The following is a 19,388-nucleotide window of genomic DNA, read 5'->3' on the forward strand; positions in this document are numbered from 1 at the left end:
AAAATAAAAAGAAAACAACCGAAAATATCCTAACGCCCAGATAGAGGAAAACCACTGGCCACAGGACTAAAAAGAGAAACATCAACTAAAGGCTGCCCGCGGTCACCGAGTCCAGGCTCTGAACTTGTGGCTGCCTGAGCTCGGTCAAGGTCACTGGTGTAGCTTGGCACTAGCTTCCTCTCCCACAAAATGAGGATCAAAATGCTCACAATAAGATTGCCACGAGGAGTCATGTTAAGAATAAAATAGCCAGCACTTGACCCAGACTTCTAAATTTAACCCTTCCAACAGCCTTATGCGGAACAGGGACTGGGATTCAGAGAATGGCAATGACCTATCTGGGGCCATGGCTGGCAAGTGGCAGAATATGGACTTGAGGAACAGGCTGGCTCCAGAGTCGAACCTCTGCAGTATACGGGTTCTTTAAAAACATGCAAATACAGGGGTGCCTGGGTGGCTCAGGGGGTTAAGCCTCTGTCTTCGGCTCAAGTCATGATCCCAGGGTCCTGGGATGGAGCCCAGCACTGGGCTCTCTGCTCAGTGGGGAGCCTGCTTCCCCCTCTCTCTCTGCCTGCCTCTCTGCCTACTTGTGATCTCTGTCTAATAAATAAAAAACAAAACAACAACAAAAAAAATAAAACAAGCAAATACACACACACACACACTCATACATATAGAAGTACCCACCCACACCCCACACACAATACATACATTCATGCACACATACGTATCCATCTGCATGTACACATACATATACACACGATACCCGCACCAATCCCTGTACACACACACAGTTTGATGCCCTGCCTTATTCCTAGATGGATTTCAGGGTAAATGAAATCCAAATCTAGTCCAAAGAAGCTAACTCTCCCATGGCGTGCTGAACCTCTGTTCCTCACACACATATGGGGGAATTAAGGTGTATTTGCTCCTAGGCAACTTTATCCTTGTTATCTTATTTAACTGCGCAAGCTGAATCTCTAGGATAGTCTTTCATGCTTGATCTCTGGGGAAGAAATGTTCCCCCAAGGTGTATTTTTTCCCCCAGTTTCATGATGGAAATTTTCAAATAAAGACCAAATGGAGAAAACAATACAGTGAGTTCCCATGTCCCCATCACCCAGTGCCAACAATCACCAGTGTTCTGCCTGCTTTTCTCCGTCTATTTCCTCCTCACTCCTCCCACCCCACATCCCCGGAAGTATTTATTTTTTATTTAAAAATTTTTTGTTTAGGTAAGCTCTAACTTCCCCTCCACCCCCAGTGTGGGGCTTGACCCCGAGATCAAGAGTCACATGCTCTTACTGACTGAGCTAGCCAGGCGTCACTTCCCTGAAGTATTTTAAAGCAAATCCTAGGGATGCCTGGGTGACTCAGTAGGTTAAGCGTCTGCCTTCGGTGTCCAGGGATGGAGTCCTGCATGGGGCTTTCTGCTCAGTGGGAAGTCTGCTTCTCCCTCTCCCTCTGCCCTCTGCTCCTTTTCTCTTTCTTTCTCACTCTCACTCTCAAATAAATAAATAAAATCTTTTAAAAAAAATTAAAGCAGGGCGCCTGGGTGGCTCAGTGGGTTAAAGCTGCTGCCTTCGGCTCGGGTCATGGTCTCAGGGTCCTGGGATCAAGTCCCGCATCAGGCTCTCTGCTCAGCAGGGAGCCTGCTCCCCCCCCTCCCGCCTCCATCTACTTGTGATCTTTCTCTGTCAAATAAATAAATAAAATCTTAAAAAAAAAAATTAAAGCAAATCCTAGATCGTCCTAATACTTCACTGGTAAATACTATCATATGTATCACTAGTGATAAGAATTTTCTTTTTCATTAACCTTAATTCCTTATCATCATCTACGGCTACAAGTTGCTCTGATTTTATACTGACTTTTAGCCATGAGATCAAATGACACTAGTACCTGATGGGCAATACCGAAGCATTATCATCCCTTTCCCCTCTTTGATACATTTCACGGCTCCCCTAGATCAGTGGGAATCCAGAAATGTTGGTGGAACCAAGAAAAACCTGGCCCATGTGGGTTGCCGCTCTTTTGGAATCAAAGGCAAGACTGGTGGCGGGGGAGGGGCGGAGAAATTTCAGTCACAGAAAAAAAAGTGAATTTCTCTGCATTCAAGAGAAATCACATAGAAGTTTTAAACGTGCCATCAATTGTCTGAGACAGTCTATTTATGACTCTGTGAATACCAACTTCGTGAAACTGAAGCTCATCAGAGCCATGGGCTAAGATACATGGTGTCGATTACAGAAAGAGGATTGGAAAGCATGTCTGATGATATTTTCCATTTCAAGTCGATGCCTCACAGCTCCCTTCATCGGTGAAGAGGGTGGGAGGTAGGTGCTAGAGCTCTTCAGGTGGTTGTGAAGGAAGCGTGCGTCCAGGACATCCCTGGAGAAGCTCTCCATGCTGGGCATGGAGCTGAGCCCTCAGGGATAAGTGGGGTGCAGAGAAGAAGAACGAAGAAGCATGCTTCCACCTGCACCTGGCCAGTGGAACTGGCCTGTGGTCCGCATGCAGTATAAGTAAGTGGATGCTGAATGAACGAGAGAAGGACCATGCAAAGACACCCTTGGTGCCGCTCAAAGCCAAAGTCACTGAGCAGGGCAGGACCCACAGCGTCACGTGCATCGGGGTCACAAGCCCCAGGTCACAAGGAGGTCCTGGGGGCTTCCCTGTGCCCCAGGGGGCTATGCAGGATTCCCACCTGGGCAGGAGGCCTGGCCTGAGTGTGCTTTGCCTTGTGCCCCACGTGTGACCACCAGTGTGGGCTCTGAGGTAAGGAGGGCAGGGTGGCGGGGGGCGACCCTAAGATACCTGGCCTGGGTTGTTTCCTTCTACACAAATCCTTAGCCAAGCCTGTCCATCCTCATCTTATAGGAGAGAAGGCGCAGCAGCAAGACCAGGTATCATTACGGACTGAAGGCTTGTATTCCCCCAAATTCATGTATATATATATACATATATATATATATATATATATATATATATTTAGATTTTATCTACTTATTTTGTTAAGATTTTATTTATTTGAGAGGAGGGAGAGAGAAATGGAGAGCAGAGAGTGAGAAGGAGAAGCAGATTCCCCACTGAGCAGAGTCTGATGTGGGACTTGATCCCAGACCCTGGAATCATGACCCGAGCTGAAGGCAGATGCTTAACGCAGCTCCCGCTTCCCTCTTCCACCCCACTTCACATGTTGAAACCTGCCTCCAGTGGGATGGCATTAGGTGGTGGGGCCTCAGGAAGGAGGGTGAAGCCCTCATAAATGGGGTCAGTGTCTTACTAAAGTGACCCTAGAAAGTTAGTTGGCTGAGCTTCAGCCATGCAAGGAGACAAGGCTAAGGTGACCACCAGCGATGGGGAAGACTGCCCTCCTGGGAACCCGCCCCCACTGGCACCCGGATCTTAGACTCACCAGCCTCCAGAACGGTGAGAAATGAATTTATCCTATTGAGCACTACCTAGTCACCAGCACTTGGGTACAGCAGCCTGAGTGGATGAATACATGAGAGATCTGGAAGGAACAGAGGCAGGAGGATCCAACAGATCCAGACCAGCAGCAGGGGACTGAGGCACACGGTTTCCCCGGGGACTGAAACTGACACATTTCCCAGAGGATTGAAACTTCCTGTGTTCAGAAACGCCCAGAATTAAAATGTTGAGCACTCTAGATGGGCACCTTCTGAAATGCAGCCGTACTCCTCCAGAAGATGTTCCACAAGATGGGATCTTTGCTCTGGTCCCACTGTCCCCGGATCCCTGGCCCAGGCCTCACAGGCCCTGGGTGGCCAACTGGGGTGGTCTGCGAAGCGCTCGCTAGCCCACCCTAGACACGGAGCTCCTTGTGGAGCTCACCCTCCTAGCCCCGGGCCCACGCCTGCTTCCCACTGAGGGGCAAGGTCCCAGGGTGCCCACATCCAGCACTCAGCAAAGTTCAATAAAGGTGTGCTGAAAGCACTAATGAATGAAAATCCACTTGTAAACTCAATGCAGCTGTGAATCAGGACGTGCGCACTCCTTTCCACTCCTTGCCTGTCCCCTGGAGGAGAGTGATCCTGGGAGCAGACACACCCTTCCCTTGGCCCCGGAACTGAAGAGGAACGGGAATGACTAATCTGCTACCTGGTTTTTGAAGAATAGCTTTAAAACGAACGCCATAAATCGGGTTCAATCGGACAGAGGGTGAGGACTGCTTGAGCTAGCATACTCGGGAGACTCAGTTACTTAATAAGCCCTTGTCTTAACTGAGGTTTTACAGTACTATTCCAGAGCCTGCACTAGTTGGTTCACTGGTTTAAGCAATTAAATGAGTTGCAGAGATTTGAAGGATATTGAAATGAACCACAAAGGAAGCACCCTTTGCCCCCGAAACAGCATCGCAGCAACAGTGTAAAGAAAAGAGAACAGCACTGCTCTCTCTGGCCAGCCTGTCTTTGTATTTGCTGCATTATTCTTGGCGCTGAGGTTGGCAGCCACCCTGACTCAACAACCAGGGAGGGAAAGACATGTGCTTCGGGATGGCTCATGCCCTGGGCCCCGATGACACTGAAAGGCAGTTCTCAGGCCTGCTTTTCTGCTGGACCCCAGAATGCTGGAGTCAGTAGGAAACCTTGCCCAAATGATGTTGCCTTCTTGGCTGAGGACCCCAAAAGACACCAGGTCAGTCTTGACCTGAACATGTCATCCATCGCTGGACATATCCCTGCTTTGAAAGGCAGACTGGTTGAAAGCTCATTCTTCCTCTTTTTTTTTTTTTTTCCCCTCTCCCTCCCTCCACCCTAGAGAGATGCTGCTGGAACCAAGACCAAGCCCCTCTTGCAGAGGGAGGAGCACTAATGCCTGGGTGTGCTGAACAGGTAGCCCAGAGGGAGGCACCCATCCTGCTCCTGCACAGAAAGAAGGGCTTGGAGTAAGCAGCAATGGTGAGGCTGCTTGCCAGCACTTGTTTCTGGAAAGGCCAGCTCAGGAGTGGCACCTCCCTAAGGGGTAAATCTTGTGCAAATGAACCGCTTGCAGGAACAGCTGCAGGAATGTGCAGACTGTGTGACGGTGTGTCCCTGTCCCCCAAATTCAAATAAGCCATGGAAGGCCAGAGCTAGAAGATTTGTCACAGGTAACCCCCCCCGCCCCCCTCCCCCCCCCCCCAAACTGAGCTCCTGATCTCTCCAGCGTCCCCAACCCCTCAATGTCGCACATCTGGGAAACTGTGAAGTCCGTTCTTGCACTGCACAGAACAAAACTTCTGGAGTCCTCGATGGCCCCTCTTTTCTCTCAGAGCCCACATGGGATCTGTCAGCATATCCTCTCAACACGACTTTTAGAATCTGACTGTTTCGAATATCTCTACTGCTCCCACCCTGGTCTGAGTCACTTTTTCTCCGATTGTGACGATGACCTCTCTTCTGGTCTCCCTGTCTCCTTGCCTCTGCCCCCCTCCGACCACACTTGAGGGTAGTCTGACCCAGCTATCAGAGAGATCCTAGGAACAAAAGTTCAGATCATCTCTCTCCTCTGCTTAAAATCCCCCAGTGGCTTCACCTCAATCCTTGTGATGGCCTACAAAGCCTGGTGCCATCTGGTCTGGCAAGACCTGGGGTACCACTCAACACACCCCGTCAGTGCCCACATGCTGATCCAGCCACCCACGGGCAGGGCTGGCGCAGGGACGTCTGGGATCTCCTGGGTGCCTGTGATCTCGCCACCTACCCAACCCCTGCAGGAGGAGGAGGACAAGGGTAATCTCGGGACAGCAAGACCCCCTCCAGGATGTAGACGAGCCACACGGGTCACAGCTGCAGAGAGACAGGCACATCCTCTCTTAGATTTCAGAGAGCACCTCGCTCTGCTCTGTTTCCCAGCCGAGGACACGAAGGCCCAGAGCGTGACCCTGACTTGCAAAGTTCTTAGAAGTGTAAAGAAATACCTACCAGAATCACAGCTGTGTGCCTGCTCTTTGCCACTACAGACACGGGCCTCAGACAGACAGACTGTGCTGACGAATATACAGCCCCACAGATGCCCGGGTCCGTGTCAGTGCGGCTGCCAGCTTCTGCCGTGCTGACCTCCCGGGCATGAGGCAGCGCTGATGGACGCTGGACGTCCGCCTGGTGCCCACAGCAGGGAATGCTTGAGGACGCAGGTGGTAGGAGACATGGGTCCTTAACTTTTCAGGCCAGGGCACTTTGGGGCTTTTAAAAGGAATACGGGAGCTTCTACTTTAAAATATGTTTCAAGTGATTTAAAATTTTGCTTTTTTGTCTTTTTAGACTTTGTTACCATAATGTCTTATTAAGATGGTCATTTATTATCCTAAAGGCAAAAGAATGATTTTGAGGAGCAGGGGCAGGGAAACCTTATAGATGACTTGATCATTTAAAGTTGATTTTATTTTTATTTTGTTTTGTTTTGTTTTAAAGATTTTATTTATTATTTATTTGACAGAAAGATCACCAGTAGGCAGAGAGGCAGGCAGAGAGAGAGAGAGAGAGACAAAGAAGCAGGCTCCCTGCTGAGCAGAAAACCCGATGCGGGGCTCTATCCCAGGAACCTGAGATCAGGTCCTGAGCCGAAGGCAGCGGCTTAATCCACTGAGCCACCCAGGTCAGGTGCCCCTAAAGTCAATTTTCTACATAAGGCAAGTCAATGCTCTTTTCTTCTCCCTGGTTAAAAACAAAACAAAGCAAAACAAAACAAAACAAAACAAAAACCCAAAACGGTGCTTCATGAAAAATTCAGAAAAGGAGCAGGGCAGGGAAAGTTTTGAGGGTGATCAAGAAGCAGGCCCCTGGGGACAAAAGAAAAATGAAAGCGAAGCTCTGGGAAAGGTCTCCACAGATAAGTGCCTGCGAGGAACATATCTCCACCCTTCTCTATGAGTCTGAATCCGACAGAGAGAGATATGAAGACGTCAGGGATTGCTATCGGTGACCATAGAAGAAGACGTAATGATTATACTAATTTCCTCTCCTGGTGTAGCCCCATCACCTCCGTCAGTGCCTGGCCCAAAGTAGGAATTCAATAAAGATCACTTCAAGGTATGGTTATGAACCAAAAAGAGAGTGATGAAAGGCTGCCTTCCCAGAGTCAGGGGGAAATCTGAAAGCAAAATTAAGAAAACCCTTCTGTTTACAACAGCATCAGAAATAACAAAATACTTAGGAACAAGTGTCACCCAGGAAGTACTAGACGTGTGGACTGAAAACCACAAAACAATGTTGAAAGAAATGAAAGAGATCAAAATAAAGGAAAAGACATTTGTATCCATGGATTGGAAAACTCAATATCGTTCACATGGCAATATTCCCCAAATTGAACTAGAGTCAGTGAAATCTCTATCACAATTCCAACTAATTCTCCGTCCCCCCCTGAAATTGACAAGAGGACCCTGTGATTTGTATGGAATTGCAAGGGACCCAGAATGGCCAAAACAATCCCAAAACAGACGAGCAAAGCTGGAGAACTCATAGTTCCCCATTTTGAAACTTGCTACCAAAACTATGATAATCAAAGCAGAGTGGTATTGCCCTAGGCACAGGTGAACAGACCAGTGGAAGAGACCCAAGATTCCAAAAATAAACTCCATACATCTATGGCCAATCAATTTTCAATAAGTATACCAAAGTCATCCAGTGGAGGATGGAACAGCTTTTTAAATGGTGCTAAGACAACTGGATAGTCATACACAAAAGAATGAATCCGCACCTTCAGCTTGCACTACATGGAAAATTAATTCAAGGGGCACGCCGGGGTGGCTCAGTTGGTTGAGCGACTGCTTCGGTTCAGATCATGATCCTGGAGTCCCAGGATCTAGTCCTGCATTGGGCTCTCTGCTCAGCAGGGAGTCTGCTTCTCCCTCTGACCTTCTCCCTTCTCATGTTCTCTCTCTCTCTCTCTCTCTCTCTCATAAGTAAGAATCTTTAAAAAAAAAAAAGAAATTGTTAGAAAATTAATTCAAAATGGATCAAAGTCCTAAATGTAAGAGTTAAAACTATAAAACTCTTTGAAGAATACAGACTTCAATCTTGACCTTAGATCAGGCGATAGTTTCTTAAATATGAGACTAAAAGCACAAGCTATACACACAAAAAAATAAACTGAATCTCATCAAAATTGAAAACTTGGGGATGCACCAAAGGGCGCAACCAAGAAAGTGAAAGAATGACCCACAGAATGGGAGGGAAAATTTGCAAATCTGGTATCTGGTCAGGATCTAGTATCCAAAATATTGAAAGAACTCTTACAACCCACAAATAAAAGATAAACAATCTGGTTTTTAAAACAGGCAAAAGACCTGAATAGACATTTCTCCAAAGAAGATGTAAAAATGTCCAATAAGTCTACAAAAAGATGCTTAGCATTATTAGTTATTAGGGAAATTAGTACAAGTCAAAACCACAATGAGATATACTTCACACTCACTAGGATGGTTATAATGAGAAGAAAACGAAAATAATAAAACAAATGTTGATGATGATGGAGAGAAACTAAGATCTGCATATCGTGCTGGTAGGAAGGCAAATGCTACAGCCACCGTGGAGAACAGTTTGACGGTCCTTCAACCAGTCCGACATAGCACTGATATACAACCCAGCCATTCCCTTCCTAAGTACACAATCAAGAGAGCTGAACATATACACCCACATAAAAACTTACCTGAGGATGTTCAAGGCAGTGTGATTCACAACCGCCATTTAGTAGAAACAACTCAACTGTCCATCAACTCATCAAATGATAACCAAGTGTTATATATAAAATCATATGCATATACTTAAATCGCATTTCGCTGGGGAAGGGAATGGAGTATGGATACATACAGATGAGTCTTGAACCATTATGTTAACGGGAAGATCCAGTGGCGATAGGTGACATACTGTGTGATTCCGTTTACGGGAATGTCCGGAAGAGGCAAATCCATAGAGACAGAAAGTTGATTTGGGGTTCCTGGGGGCTGGGAGAATGGGGAGTATCTGATTCATGGATATAGGGCGCCCCTTTGGAGTGATGACGAAGTTCTGGATTTAGGTAAGTGGTGACTATTGCCCAACTGTGTGCATGTTCTGAAGACCATTTAGTTACATGCTTTAAAAACCATTTCCATGGTGAATTATACCTCCATAAAAGAAATTACCAGAGGTTCTGCAGTTAAATAAAAGTCTGGAGTTAACAAAAGGGCTGAGATACAAAGTGGTGTGTGGAATTCCCGAGAGCCACTGACCTTGCTTCTCCGGGTTGCGGACCTGGGACGGCATGTCTTGGATTTCCAAGGTCCATTCCCCCTCGGCCTTCTCTCCCCAGCAGTGCACGGTCATGAACTCCCAGTTGGTGAACCCTTCGTTGGAATGATCCAGCAATCTGCAATCAGAGACGCGGGGTGAGAACACAAGAGGGTCAGGAAAGGAGTGGTGCGTAGGGGGCCGGGCCCGAGGGGGGCTTTCTTCTGGCTTGGAATTAGTCCTTAGGTGATGGGTACGATCTCACTGAACAGCATCTCAAGGGGAGCAGCTTTGAGAATGGAAGGAAAAGACGCCTGGCTCTCAGCTGGGAAGAAGGCAGGGTAAAAGCTGGGGATGCTTTCAAACCTTTGACTGATGACCCCACCCTGGCCAACAGCTTCACCCCCATCATCCTGCTGGGTCCCCCAAATATTCTGAGAGGCAGGCAGGCTGGCAGGACTCACGGGGGCCCAACAGGGACCAGCCAGCGATGGTCTCCCTCCTGCCATCCATCCCCATTATAGACAGAGGGATCCCACGGGTCGTGATGAGTGGCAGGTCCAACAGCCATAACCAGCTGAGCTGGGACTCCTCAAGGGCATTCTGACCCCTGTCCTTGTTCTCTCCAGCATCAAGAAGTGTTTCAGAGGTTACCAAAGAAGACCCTCCAACCTCCCCACCCCAATGCCAGCAGTGATCCTCCAGAGCCCATCTCCCAAGGCCTGGGTACACAAAGACCGAGGCCAGACCACATGCCCCAGGAGCATCACAAAGCAAGCCTTTCTAAGATGCCAGTCTGTGGAACAAATGGAACCTTCACACCAGTCCCAGGGCCAGCTCTCGCATGCTCTTCTCCAGAAGAGACGAAGAGGGGAAAATATGCAACTCTCCAGGGCTTAAGGGTGTTTCAACAGGTGCATTGGGCGAGATGACCTAATGGGACTGGCTGCTTTCCAGTGTGTGCAGGAGGCACCCCTGCATGCAGTGGGGGGAGGTGCAGGAGCTCCCTCCCCTCCGCCAGTCTCCCCCTCCCAGGTTCTGAGGAGCCTCCAAAGCCCATGGTCTTTCCAGACTGTGATTTCAGCCCAGATCCATTTTTCTCTCGTTTGACTTGAGCAGGAAACAGGAAGCAACTCATGGGCTCCCTCTTTCTTCTAATATCCCCCGAACAGTCTCGGGTTCTTCTCCCTTCCTCTTCCTACCCCTTCTAACTTTGTTATCTCTCTTTTGGGACAGGGTCTTAACCTGAGAGCTCCTTATTGCCCGTCAGAAGTTCAAATGCACGTTTTGTGTGATGCAAGACTGGATTCCTGATTTGGGTGTTCTCTGAACATCCAGCGAATGCATAAACGTGCTTATCGCGAGAACATTCCCTGCGTGGAGGAGAGGGAAGGGGAGGGGGCACATCCTGTCCTTTCTGGTAAGGAACTGCAAAGGTCAAGGCTAATTTTTCGCACATGATGCCAAGCCGAACAGAACACACTTGGGACAGGACAAAGATAAACGGTCCTTTAAGGGCTGAAAGACTTAACTGAAAGTTCACTTAACTCCATGTCAAAAAAAAAAAAAAAAATCTGGTGATCTGAAAAAGCTGCCCAATGGAGCACGATGTGAAAGAAAGGAGAAAGTAACAGATCCCCAGACACGCACGCTTGATAGAATCACAAAATCTGTGCCGTGGAAAAACAACACATTCCCAAGATGGAGAGGATTGCCAAGTGGCCGCGAGGCAGGTTTCAAGGGCTCGATGGTAGAGGAACAGCAAACGGGTCGTCGTGAACCCAACGAACCTGGCAGGCCCAGCTCTTTCATCTCAGGGGCTCACGCTGGACCTGAGCAGGATGGGGCTTAGAAGGGAAGGAAAAAACAGAGAGCGGGGAAAGCCAGTGGGAAGATGCTGGGGTGCCGGAAAGTTCTTCCAGCTCAGGTAGACGGACGCAGGAAGGACAGGATGGGAACCCAGCCGCCGGGCCAGGCGTTTTCACCTGCAGCATCATATCCAGTTCCTGTAGCCATCTGGACTGCGACAGGAGTCAAGTGACATTTCCGGAAGTAAGGAGTAAAGAGAGGAGAAGCGGCTAGCTCCTGGGCACCCCACCAGGAAGTGAAGGAGCGGGAGCAGCAGCTCCTTGGAGTCTCTTGGCTCCAAAGCCCATTTGGGTGTCAGTCCTTGCAAGTCACGGCTGCCCTGCTGGCCTACGACCGGTCACCCCAACTTCCAAGCCTCATGGTGGCTCTCGGTCCACCCAGGTCACCCTCTGGTGCTCGTACCTGGCTCCTGTCTCGAATTCAGGGCTCACCCCCTTGGAGGCCTCCTGGTGTGTCCAGCCTGCAGCAAACGGGGCTCGGGGTGGGGGGGGACCTCACGGGAAGCCAGAGAAGCGGGAGCTTGTGCATGGCCTAGAGTGCCTGAAGCCGCCCTGCCCACCTGCCCATCTGCCCAGCTCCAGTCTGGTGTCCACACAGGGAACGAACACCCACCACAGAGGACTTCCGATCTTGCAAGGAATGCAAGAAGTCTGGACTTTTAGATGGAATCTCTCAAAGTTCCAGAACAACAACTGCAACTCAGGCTGTAAAAGAGCTTAACAGTGTGGTGGGCCAGCTGGTACCCTCAAGACTGCTCACAGCCTTGTCACCTCCGGGCCAAGGTAAAGGGTGGTCCCCGCCTTTGGAGACAGATGCCCCCTGTGGCTCTTGTGCTACGAGGCTGGCACCTGACCTGGTAGGGATGGCCTGAGCCGGATGGCCGAGCCCTGCAAACCCACGAAGCCAGGATCTGGTCCCAGGGCTGGTTGCAGGGCACCGACCACAAATGCCTGCCGCCTGCTCTCCTTCAGCCAAAGGCGGGCATCTGCCTGTCCCTGCAGCAGGCCAGTCTCTCGGTCTTCAGCCACGTAGGGGTGGGGTGGATGGGGGTAAGAGAAAGGCAACTCCTGCCTGGTCCTGAACAGAGCCCTTCACGAGACCCTCTTTTCTGAACCCTACAGCCTGACTCTGGTTGCTACCCGAGGCAAGTAACCCAAGTGAGGCAAGCGGGCCCAGTGTGGGCAAGCGGGGAGTAGGGCTACAGCCCAGGGGATGGGGAGAGGCAGTCTAGGGGGTCTCCTGGTGGGGGGGGGGGGGGGACATAGTCTGGTTGTCAGCTATTTTTCAAGAGAAATGCTGCTTTGTCCTGAATCCTTTGTCTTTCCTCTGCTTCTTAGCCAAGGGAGGCCCCAAAGAAGTCCCAATCTCTCTCCCCCTCCCCCAAGCTCCCCCAAATCCCTTCAGGCCATTCACCTGCCCGCGACACAGATGCATCAAATCACTTGTCCTTGTTTCTGACCTTGTGGAAGAAATGGCTCCATGGCTTTCCATGATGTGAAACTCCAGAATTTGGAGCCCGTTTCTGGGGCCTTCAGCTAAACAGGGACCCTCTCAGGCCCACGCATGAGAATCCTGCCCCGAGCAGCCTCCGAGGCCCCCACGCGAGCCGCATCGCCCACAGAGCAGAGCCTTCTGCCCACACGAGTTCAACAGCGCTACGTACAACCGGACGGCCGTGCAGGAGCTTTGGGAGGAAGGCAGTCCTCCTCTGATACACGTGCTCACTTCAGATGCCCAATGAATAGGAGAACAGTGACCTTCAGCGCACTTCCAAGGGCAATTAAGTCATAGCCAGAGTTTCATAAATCTCTCCATTAAACGAAGCAGTCACACACCCTCGTCACCCCAACCTGGAAACAAAAGCTCTCCAGGATGGTTCTAAAGACCAGGTTTCCGGTTAGTAGGGGGCACATGCGAACGTCTCCAAGAGAAAGCTGCTGGCAGTACCAACCTGCCCAGGTGCCCCGCAGGGATGCTGTGACCTCCGGCTGGATGGGCCCTCCTGATAAGCCCCAGCACCCCTGCCCCAGCCCCGCTAGGCCAGCCTGGCCTTTAGTTACCTCTTGGCCAATAGTTGAGACTTGGTTCCCGAGGGAGAAATGAGGTGGATCTGGAGGTCTCCCCGGCGTGGGTGGGAAATAGAGATGCGAGCCACCACGTGCTCCAGGTAGCTCACGCGCTGGTCTGAGTGGTCGGCACAGGCAGTGGTCAGGGTGGTGGTCCGCAGAGTCTGCACCACGGGGATGCTCCTGGGAGATGAGGGAGGGGCTCAGGACTTGAAACCAGAGGCTCCAACTCTCAGCAGGAGGGCAGTGCATTGAGGCCCCCTGAGGTACCCCCAGGGACAGCTCCAACCCCTCCTGGATGCTCCCCTTGGAGCTATTCTGCCAGCCAGAAGATGTTCGCTCTTCTGGAACTTGCTTAGAGATTTAAAGAATGGTTTCACATTCAAACTCAGTTAACATACCCAGTGATCAGCCTCCTCAGTGCCCAGGAGCTGGCTTCTAAGTAAGCCTATGATCAGCTCATTGCCTCAACTGCTGGGGTCAGAAAGGCTTTCAAACCCTACCACTTTGTTTCAAAGACCGGTCTTGATAATACAGGTCACGATGCCGAATGATAACAGCAAACATTCCCTAAGCAGATGGCATACCGGGCGCTAGACAGGGCACTCATCTGAGAATTTACAAGGATTAATCCATTACATCCAGAAAGAGGTCACACACAGCTACTGAGAAGCAGAGCTGGGATATGAGGCTTCAAGCTCACTGCCTCCGCCTTTGTGCCACACTGTCCCTCAAGGATGCTGGTGTGGGTTCATAGTTGTGTTCAAGATACCGAGGAAGAGGAGATCAACAAGGTACCCGGGGTCAGAGCCGGGCTTTTGTGCTGAATGCGCGCGCCAAGGCTGTAATGGCTGGCCCAGAGTCACGGCAGAAGGACAGGAGCTGGTCCACTCCCTACCTGGGAGTACTGGGGACCCGATTCCCCAGTCATGCGTGGATAGTGTTGTCCCCTCCCTCTACTGTCCTCTGATGGGAACGGATGACAATTCTCTTAATAAAGTCAAGGCAGTTTATACCATATGGGATGAAATCTGAAAATAAGGATCGAGTCCCAATCATTCCCAAGTTAGTTCCACCAAAATCTTCTAATACTCCCCGGAGAAGGCAGATACAAAGCCTGCACCAGCATCCAGGCTGGGCACTTCCCATCGAGTCTGGGCCATCGTGGCTTGCCCCCGCCATTAGTAAACTGGGGAAAGATCTCCTGCCTCCCAGCAGCACATTAATAATTCCCCACTGCTCAGCCAGCGCTTGGTTTATCACGGGGAGTGCTTTGCTCATTTTGCCCCGACTTTCTGCTCAGGAGGGGAGGCTCGAAGCGTGGGCTCGGCATCTCTCAGGAATTACATCGCTTGGCTCTCCCGGGCCTGAGTCATAAAAAACAATCAAAACAGCTATAAACAGTGATGTAATTCCCTCGGAGACTCTGTAAATATTTGAAAACACGATTTGCCTGCATCATAAATTGATTTCGAGATGCTGACTTCTTTCACCACCTTCTCCCAAATGTTCCTGTCTGTGTTTACAGGTCAGTGGGCCCCTCACTGTGGCAGATGCAAAACCTCTCCTGGGCCCAAGAGGAAGAGCAAGTGAAAGCAGAAACAAACACTATCACCAAGTTCTAAAAACCTGCCCCATCTGCTCTCACACCTTTGGCCATTGGGGAGGAATAATCACTCCACCTAGAAATAGACCTGAAATGGACCTAGAAATAGACCTGAAATCCCTGAATCCTTAATCCTAAGGATAAGGCAGAAGATTCCAGAGAATGGGAACCAGGTACGAGAAACTGCAACCCCACCCCACCCTCACCTGGCCCTCTCCCTGTGGCTTGGCCATCCTGTTGACATCGAGAGGAAAATAAATAAATAAACAAAAGCATCTCAAGGAGTATTAAATACTCTGTGACATTATTAAAAGCTTCTTGCATTTGCCTGAGGGACTCTAGCTTCTAGGCCACCCCTGAGGTCAGAAAGCTTGGTTGATCTAATACACAGAGTCTGTCTGCCTCGCAGCTGCCCAGGGTGCGGCTGGCTGGGTGTGAGGGGGCCCACGGGTCCCTTTGGGTGTTAAAACCCAGCCCGGTTAGATTTTCAAACCTAAGCCATTACCCCCAGCTGGGGGGTGGGGAGGGGTGGGGGGGAGGCTAGGAGTCCCTTCCTCCAGGGAACAAGTCTAATTATAACAATTAGTTCTTAGGAAATCTCAGTTACAGGCCACCAGACCCCCCTCATTTGTACGAGTTCTAGGGTAGGGAGGGAGCCCAGAACAGCCACCCAAGGACCGTGAGTTGTTCCCCTCCTTACATGCAGTTAGCCTTCCCCACATTTTATTTCTGCTCCCGCTGGAGCAAATAGCCTAACATTCCAAATCAGGAGCTTTTACATTTCCTTTAAAAAGAAATAGGTGAGGGATGGGGGGAGACTTGAAAATGTTTCAGGATATTCGAGCTGAAAGTTTTCTGTATTTCAGACAGAAACCCCAAGGAGAAGGGGGAAAGTCCCCAAACTGAGGCTGTATCGTATGGTGACTAACATAATATAATTTAAAAAAGGAGGCGGCGGAGGAGGAGAAATAGAAGGAGAGGAAGAGGAAGAGGAGGAAGGAGAAGAAGAAGAGGGGAAGGAGAAGAAAGAAGAAAGAATAAGGGAAGCCAGATATCAAGTCATCACTTCATAAGGATTAACTCTTAGGCTAAAGGTGAAACCATCAATGGGGTGGGGAGTGGGTAAGAAAAGAGAAGCTTCTCCCCATCCTACAGTTATTTCAAAGATAACTGTATCTTTGGGCGCCTCAGCGGCTCAGTCGTTAAGCGTCTGCCTTCCACTCAGGTCATGATCCCAGGGTCCTGGGATGGAGCCCCACAGCAGGCTCCACGCTCAGTGGGAAGCGTGCTTCTCCCTCTCCCACTGCCCCTGCTTGTGTTCTCTCTCTCGCCGTGTCTCTGTCAAATAAATAAAATCTTAAAAAAGAAAAAAAAAAAATAACACAGAAAATGCAAGTTGACCGCAAAGCCGGTTTATTTTTTAGTTTGAACAACGCGCAGGGATTAAAAATGTAATGAAAATGTAACTAAAAATGTTGCACGGTGATTAAATTCTGTAATTGTTGTCTGTGTACCCAAGGCCATCCTCTTAGGACTGCAGAGGAGTCCAAGGGGTTAAAAAAGTCCCACAAGACCTACCTCCAGACCCAGTGATATTTAAACTATGGAGACTGCCCTACTTTGAACCAGTCTCTGAGGACAGACTTGTCACTTCCTGTTGAACCACATTTCAGATTTAATTACTGATACTCCAGATGTTCCTCTTTCATCCTGAAGTCTCTTAAACAGCTCCCTTCTCCTGAGGGGGTGGAGGGTTCCCAACGACAGGCAGCCTTGACAGTGACTTCTAGTAACTCCTGACTGAAGCTCCTTCTCCTCCTGCCTCTCCCCAATGTGTAACAGCATCTGGTGTCTTGTAAATGTGTAGAAAAAAGATCCCAATCTACTCCAGTCAGTGCCCTCGCCAAATCACAGAGCATCAGAGTGAAATCCAGAGCCAAAGATAAACATTTTCAAGGACGGGTTTTCCCTGCTCTCTGAAAGTAGATTGTTCCTATGAAACCTTCCTCCAGCTGAGACCAAAGGCATAAAGCAAAGAAGCAATTACCATTCATTTATTCATTTACATGGGGGAAAAAAAAACGTGGGAGCATTCCCAGACCCCAAAAGTCACCTCTCTTTGGCTTTTCTGATACCTTAGGACACATCTGGCTAATGGAGGCACAAAATAAATCGAGATAAAGCACAGACGCTCACAGACACTGTTCAAAGTTCTGGCGGCTTGATGCTGAGATGCTGGGTGTAGTTCCTAGGGATGGAGTTGGGGCAGGGGGGTTCTCACTTCTCAGGGCACGTGCTGCCTTTATCACACAGGACTTGCTGCAAAACCCATGCTAAATGCTATTTTTGCTTTCTGTCCCTTTTTTGGGTAAAAGCAGAAATCTTCTTCCAATTTCTTCAAGATCCTAAGGCTTTTTGTAAAAGCCAAGTGGTATAAGGTGAACTTTCAGAAGTGGGGGATACTTGCAAAGCCAAGTGGCCAGGGAAAGCAAGGAGGGTGGGAGGTCTGGCGCTTACTGGAGCTTACCCTCCATTGTTGCACTTGTCTTTTTGCCCTGCCTGCCTGGGAACCCAGGACAAGCCGATAATGCCACTCCCAGCTTGAAGACTTCTCTCCAGCTCAGCTACAAGGGCAGATCTGGGCTCTGGCACAGAGCATTTCCAGGGTAATGCCTCCCTCCCAGGTGGCAGGGCTGGGGGAGAGCCGCCCAGGTCCTCATTAGACAATTCTGAGATCAAGTTGAGTGGGACACCCACCAGAATTGGAAGGAAGGGGCTCCTTTCCCCCTGCTGTAATTGGTATCTGTGTTGGGGAGATAAGGCTGCTGCAGAGTTCAGGAGGATTACAGTGGAAAGAACGAGGAGGTCAACCAGGAGACCCTTTTGCAGACCTCCTAAAGGGTAGTGAGTAGCGTGGAGAGTGGTTAATTGGGACAGACTTGTCAAATTAAGCTGTACAAGAGCAGCTCGGTCTGTTGGACAACAGAGTCATCTGAATGGGGACAGTAAGAAGCTTCAGAGTTACTTCTTAGATCTATGTTCTAGGATGAACGTTCTCACCAGAACGGTCATAGTGTCTGAGGGTAGATACTGTATACTTCTGACTCATATTCGCTGACATTTAGGGTTTTCCTGAGATGAAATTCCTTTTGATCATGAAACCACAGCACATCATATAGGCTGGAAGTAAGATTTAAAAAGAAAAAGCAGCTAACCCAGTACATCAATCTAGACATGCTGTCCGTGATTATGTTGTAAGGTGTTTTAACACAGGGTTTCAATTTATTTTTGAGCATTTATTTTTCCTTTGTGTGAAACCAGGGGCTAAATGAGCTGACTCTAAACATCCCTTCCAGCCCGAAGATGCGATCTGATGGGGAGTGAAAAAGAGTACGACACACAGTCAGTTCTCATTATTCGCGATTCCGTATTCGCAAGTTCACCTAGATCAATACTGTGGTGCTTTTGTGGTCACTTGTGGGTATGCGCAGAATGGCAAACTATTTGAGTTGCCCCATAGACACGCTCCCAGGTGAGGCCAAACAAGGGGATACTCTGCCTTCCGATTTTAGCTCTCATACTGGGAACAAGTGTCCTTCCAATGATCTTTTTTTTTTTTTTTTTTTAAGATTATATTTATTTATTTGACAGAGAGAGAGATCACAGTAGGCAGAGAGTCAGGCAGAGAGAGAGGGGGAAGCAGGCTCTCTGCTCAGCAGGAATACTAACGCAGATGTGGGGCTCAATCCCAAGACCCTGAGACCATGACCTGACCTGAAGGCAGTGGCTTAATCCACTGAGCCACCCAGGCGCCCCCCAATGATCTATTTTTAATGGCACGTTTTTCACATTTTTCTTTTTTTTTTGTTGGTAGCTTCACTGACCGCCGAGGAGCTGTCTGGTTTCCTAAGTGCTGGAAGGCTGAGCTGCACCTTCTAGAATAAACATGTCTGCTGGATATGCTTTGTTCACACCTGAGTTATAGCGCTATTGGCCTTACAGGCAATGTTAATCAGTAACATATATGAAATAAAATGCTTTTAAACAGAAACATGCATAAAGCAAAGTTACGTATGGATCAGTGGATGAAAATGCTGTGACCAGAGGCTCGCAGGAACCTCACCCTGGATGTCCCCAGCAGCGATGGTTCTGCGTCTGTGGTCACTTCACAGAACATCACTACTGGCCCTAATAAGAACTGGCTGGATTAGTTGAATTCAAATGGGAATTTTTGAAGTAAGTTGCATTTGGGGGAAAAACGTTTGCGGCAATAAATAAGCTGGGCAGGGCAAGGGGCGGTGGGAAAACAGGTAGGTTACTAAGATTTTCCAGTGTCTCCAGGGGTGGCAGGAGGCAGGACAAATACCAAGACCCAGGTATGGTCACCCCCTGCGCCGCAGGGCAGGACAGCGGAGCTCGAGTTTTCTTAGGACGTCCAGCCACGCCCTACGTAAGAATGACAGATGAAGAAGCTAGAAGCAAGGGCCTCCCTTCTATGGTATCTAGGGGTGTGGGGGAAACCTGCTCAGTTCAGATAGAACCCAAAGATAAGAGGGGATTTAGCTTTTTTTTTTTTTTTTTTTTAAGATTTTATTTATTTATTTAACAGAGAGAGAGAGAGAGATCACAAGT

The 19,388-nt window shown here is 49.2% G+C and overlaps 1 protein-coding gene across 3 annotated transcripts in view; it reads right to left on the minus strand.

Annotated features, from left to right (window-relative positions):
* The window catches only part of PCSK6 (proprotein convertase subtilisin/kexin type 6), a 180,593-nt gene that overhangs the window by 46,182 nt on the left and 115,023 nt on the right, over window positions 1–19,388 (minus strand). For all 3 annotated transcript variants that reach the window (XM_059371683.1, XM_059371682.1, XM_059371684.1), the window contains 2 exons: window positions 13,145–13,333; window positions 9,218–9,354 (listed from right to left, as the gene is read on the minus strand). In XM_059371683.1, coding sequence (XP_059227666.1) covers window positions 9,218–9,354; window positions 13,145–13,333 — 326 coding nt within the window. The remainder of the gene's footprint in view (window positions 1–9,217; window positions 9,355–13,144; window positions 13,334–19,388) is intronic.

The sequence above is a fragment of the Mustela nigripes genome, chromosome 13 (assembly GCF_022355385.1).
Source record: "Mustela nigripes isolate SB6536 chromosome 13, MUSNIG.SB6536, whole genome shotgun sequence".
Classification (NCBI taxonomy): Eukaryota; Metazoa; Chordata; class Mammalia; order Carnivora; family Mustelidae; genus Mustela; species Mustela nigripes.